Source organism: Oxyura jamaicensis, unplaced genomic scaffold, assembly GCF_011077185.1.
Source record: "Oxyura jamaicensis isolate SHBP4307 breed ruddy duck unplaced genomic scaffold, BPBGC_Ojam_1.0 oxyUn_random_OJ70026, whole genome shotgun sequence".
Classification (NCBI taxonomy): Eukaryota; Metazoa; Chordata; class Aves; order Anseriformes; family Anatidae; genus Oxyura; species Oxyura jamaicensis.
This window is the reverse complement of record NW_023309720.1, coordinates 773-4,020: the sequence shown is the minus strand read 5'-3', so window position 1 is coordinate 4,020 and position 3,248 is coordinate 773. Positions and strand designations below refer to the sequence as shown.

Genomic DNA, 3,248 nt, shown 5'->3' with positions numbered 1-3,248 from the left:
GGGGCGCAGTGTGGATGGAGGGACCGGGCCACGTCGGCCGGGCGGCACCGCCACCTCCTGGACGCCGTCTCCATCTCCTGCCCTCCTGCGAGCCTTTGGGGACCTCGGTGCCCCCTTCCCTGCCCGGCTCCGCTTGGGGAAACTGAGGCAGGGGCTGCTCCAGGACCCCAGGGTGCCTGGAGAGGGGGGAGGGCACCCCGAAACCACGCCGGAGCCGTTGCCTAGGGTGGGACGCGGAGCTTGGGCAGCGGCTACGTGCTGCTGGTGGCGGTGACGGCGGTGCTGGTGGCAGTGCTGGTGGCAGTGACACTGGTGCTGGTGGCAGTGCTGGTGGTGGCGGTGACGGCGGTGCTGGTGGCGGTGACGCTGGTGCTGGTGGCGGTGGCAGTGCTGGTGGCATCCACGTCCGTCTCCTCCTCGCCACCTCCAGGGCTGAGCCCCCCGGGGGTCCCCAGGAGGCTGCGGAGCTGCATCCAGAAGAAGGGCTGGCGGCCGGGCTCGCGGGGCCACTCCAGGTAGGTCCTGGAGCCCAGCATCTTCCGCAGGCGAGCGAACCTCCGCGGCAAGCCCCGCGCGTCGATGGGCTCCTTGACCACCAGGATGACGTCCTGGTAGCCCAGCCCCACCGCGCGCTGGTGGGCGAAGTAGAGCTCGTAGTTGCACCACTCGCTGTCGATGAAGCTGCGGGACAGGACGAAGATGACCTTGGCGCTGTTCTCGATGTTCTCCACGATGTTGTCGATGATCCAGCGGCCCGGCATGAAGTCCCGCTCGTGGATGCAGAGCCGGTAGGGGGGCTCGGCGCTCTCCAGCCGCCGCAGCAGCTCCCGGCGCACCCACTCGGCGTCGGCGCGGCTGTAGGAGATGAACGCGTGGTAGGCGCAGCGCCGCGCGGCGCCGGCGTGGCTGGCGCGGTACTTGGCGCGCAGCAGCCGGTACGTGGCCCGCACGTACCAGCCCGCCTCCAGCTTCCAGCACAGCGCCGCGCACGCCGCCACCGCCACCGCCGTGCTGGCCGCCGCCACGGCCACCAGCGCCGGCACGTCGCACTCCAGCGGCCGCGGGGCGTAGGAGGCCACCGGGGTGTCCAGCAGAGCCTCGGGGTGGTAGCAGGTCCAGTTGTGGGGCCAGTCGCCCAGGCGGGGCCGGCCCCGCCGCCGCGTCTCCTGCAAGAAGCCGTAGAGGTCGCAGGTGCAGTGGTAGGGGTTGTTGCCGGCCGTCAGGTTAACGAGGCGCGGCATGTTGATGAAGGAGCCGCGGGTGATGACGCCGAAGGAGTTGCCGTCGATCGCCAGCACCTCCAAGCTGGAGCAGCTCCACTCGGACGGGATGAACTTGATCTTGTTGCCGCTCAGCAGCAGCACCCGCAGCCGGGGGCTTCGGGTGAAGTAGCCCATGTCCAGGCGGTCGAGCTGCGAGTGCGAGAGGTCCAGGTACTCCAGGGTGGTGGGCAGGCACCCGAAGGTGGCCGCTGTCACCCTGTTGTGGTGCAGGGCCAGCCAGCGCAAGGCGTGCCCCCACTGGCACGTCTCCTGCAGGCTCCCCAGGGCGTTGTGGCTGGCATCCAGGAAGGCCAGCCGGGGCCACGTGCTCGTCAGCGAGGCCACCGTGGCCAAGCTCTGCAGCCGGTTGTTGGCCAGGACCAAGTTCTCCAGCTTGGGCATGACGCCGTGGTAGTGGCAGCGCTGGTTGTAGATGTACGCGTCCTCCAGGCGGTTGCGGGAGATGTTGAGGAGCTCCACGCTGCGCATCTCGCCCCAGGCGTCGCAGGGCACGTAGTTGAAGTTGACGTTGACGATGGAGAGGGCGGCCACGCCGCTCAGCCAGGTGAAGGTCCAGTCGAAGCGCAGCACGTCGGGGTTGCTGATGTCCTGCAGCAGCAGGCGGTCGAGCCGCGGGGCGACGGCGCCCACGCCGGAGCTGTTCCACTGCGGCGAGCGGGCGAAGTCGATGGCCACCAGCTCCAGCTGGCGGACGCGGGACCTCTGCACGTTGAGCAGGGCCAGGCGCAGCAGGTTCTCGTTGAACTTGCCCCGGTAGAAGACCAGCTTGGTGGCCCGCAGCTCGGCCAGGCCGGAGAAGGGGTCCTCGGCGCCCTGGTAGTAGGTGAACTCGAAGAGGTTGCGGAAGCGCAGGTAGTCGAGCGCCTTGCCCCGCAGATCCCGCAGCATCGCGGGCAGCGCCGCCGCGCTCTCGTCCAGGGCCATGTCGCACCACAGCTCGGTGGTGTTGAGCCACGAGAACGCCCCGGCCTCGTAGCGCCGCAGGCTGGAGGCCGACTTGAGGGCGAACTTCTGCAGGGCCGTGTCCTTCAGGGCGGCCAAGTCCCCCCGGGCGACGTCGCGCAGCAGCGGCCCCCCCATCGACAGCACCCGCAGGCGCCGCAGCGTGCCGAAGACACCGTCCAGCGCCGCGCTGCGGTACGGGTTGTTGGACATGTCCAGCCAGCGGAGGTTGGCCAGAGGGCGCAGCGCCGGGGCCGGGATGCGGGCCAGGGAGTTGTTGAAGAGCCGCAGCTGCTCCAGCAGCACGTTGGAGAGGAAGGCGTCGGGCGCGATGCGCGAGATGTTGTTGAAGCCCAGGTCCAGGCTCCGCAGCTGCGTCAGGCCGGCGAAGTCGCCGGCCGTGATCTCCTGCAGCTTGTTGTAGGACAAATCCAGGCTGCGGAGGCCGCCGGGGAAGCCGCGGGGCACCTGCGCCAGGCTCAGCCCCTTGCACAGCCCCGTCTGGTTGCGGTCGGCCAAGCGGCACGGCAGCAACACCGCGGTCCCCGCCAGCGCCAGCAGCACCACGCACCAGAGCCCGCGGGTGCCGGAGGCCGGCGACGGCCTCATGGCCTCCCCGCGGATCGCTCGGCATCGCGGGGGGCCCGGGGGGGCCGCAGCCGGCCCGCGGGGAGCCAGGGACGGGGCTGGATGGGGCATCCGGGGCGGCCCCGCGGGGCTGAGCTGCGGGGAGAGAGGAGAGAGGCGTCAGCGGTGGGGGCCCGGGGAGCCCCCCCGGTGGGTGCCGGCGCCGCTGGCACCGTCCCTGCCCCGTGGCACCCGGCACCCTTGGGGTGGGGAAGGGCGGAGGTGCCGGAGGGCGAGGGCTGGGGGCTGGAGAGGATGGGGTGATGGATCCCAGTGGGGTCGGGGAGTTGATCCCGGGGGGATCAGGGGTGGGATCCCAAGGGCACTGGGTCCTAGGGGATCCGGGACTGGATCCCGGGGCAGATGGGGGGCAGCTCCTGCAGGGAACGGGGACTG

The 3,248-nt window shown here is 71.0% G+C and overlaps 1 protein-coding gene across 2 annotated transcripts; it reads right to left on the bottom strand.

Moving 5' to 3' along the window:
* Window positions 1-55: 55 nt before the first annotated feature.
* On the bottom strand, window positions 56-2,947 carry LOC118159386 (toll-like receptor 2). Of its 2 annotated transcripts, none has more exons than XM_035313975.1 (2): window positions 366-2,947; window positions 56-281 (listed from the first exon to the last, which is right to left on the bottom strand). In XM_035313975.1, the coding sequence occupies exons 1-2, from the start codon at window positions 2,922-2,924 to the stop codon at window positions 252-254; spliced, it is 2,589 nt and encodes an 862-aa protein (XP_035169866.1). In that variant the 5' UTR covers window positions 2,925-2,947; the 3' UTR covers window positions 56-251. The 2 variants fall into 2 exon arrangements, with proteins under 2 accessions (XP_035169866.1, XP_035169867.1); XM_035313976.1 differs by having other exon boundaries at window positions 56-288; window positions 373-2,947.
* Between the last annotated feature and the right edge of the window lie 301 nt (window positions 2,948-3,248).

Excerpts from the sequence above, each read along its gene's own strand:
- LOC118159386 (XM_035313975.1), bottom strand. The coding sequence starts at position 2,924 with ATGCCCCATCCAGCCCCGTCCCTGGCTCCCCGCGGGCCGGCTGCGGCC. Across the intron at positions 282-365 it reads CCACCGCCACCAGCACCAGC|ACCGCCGTCACCGCCACCAG; the intron begins GTCACCGCCACC and ends ACTGCCACCAGC.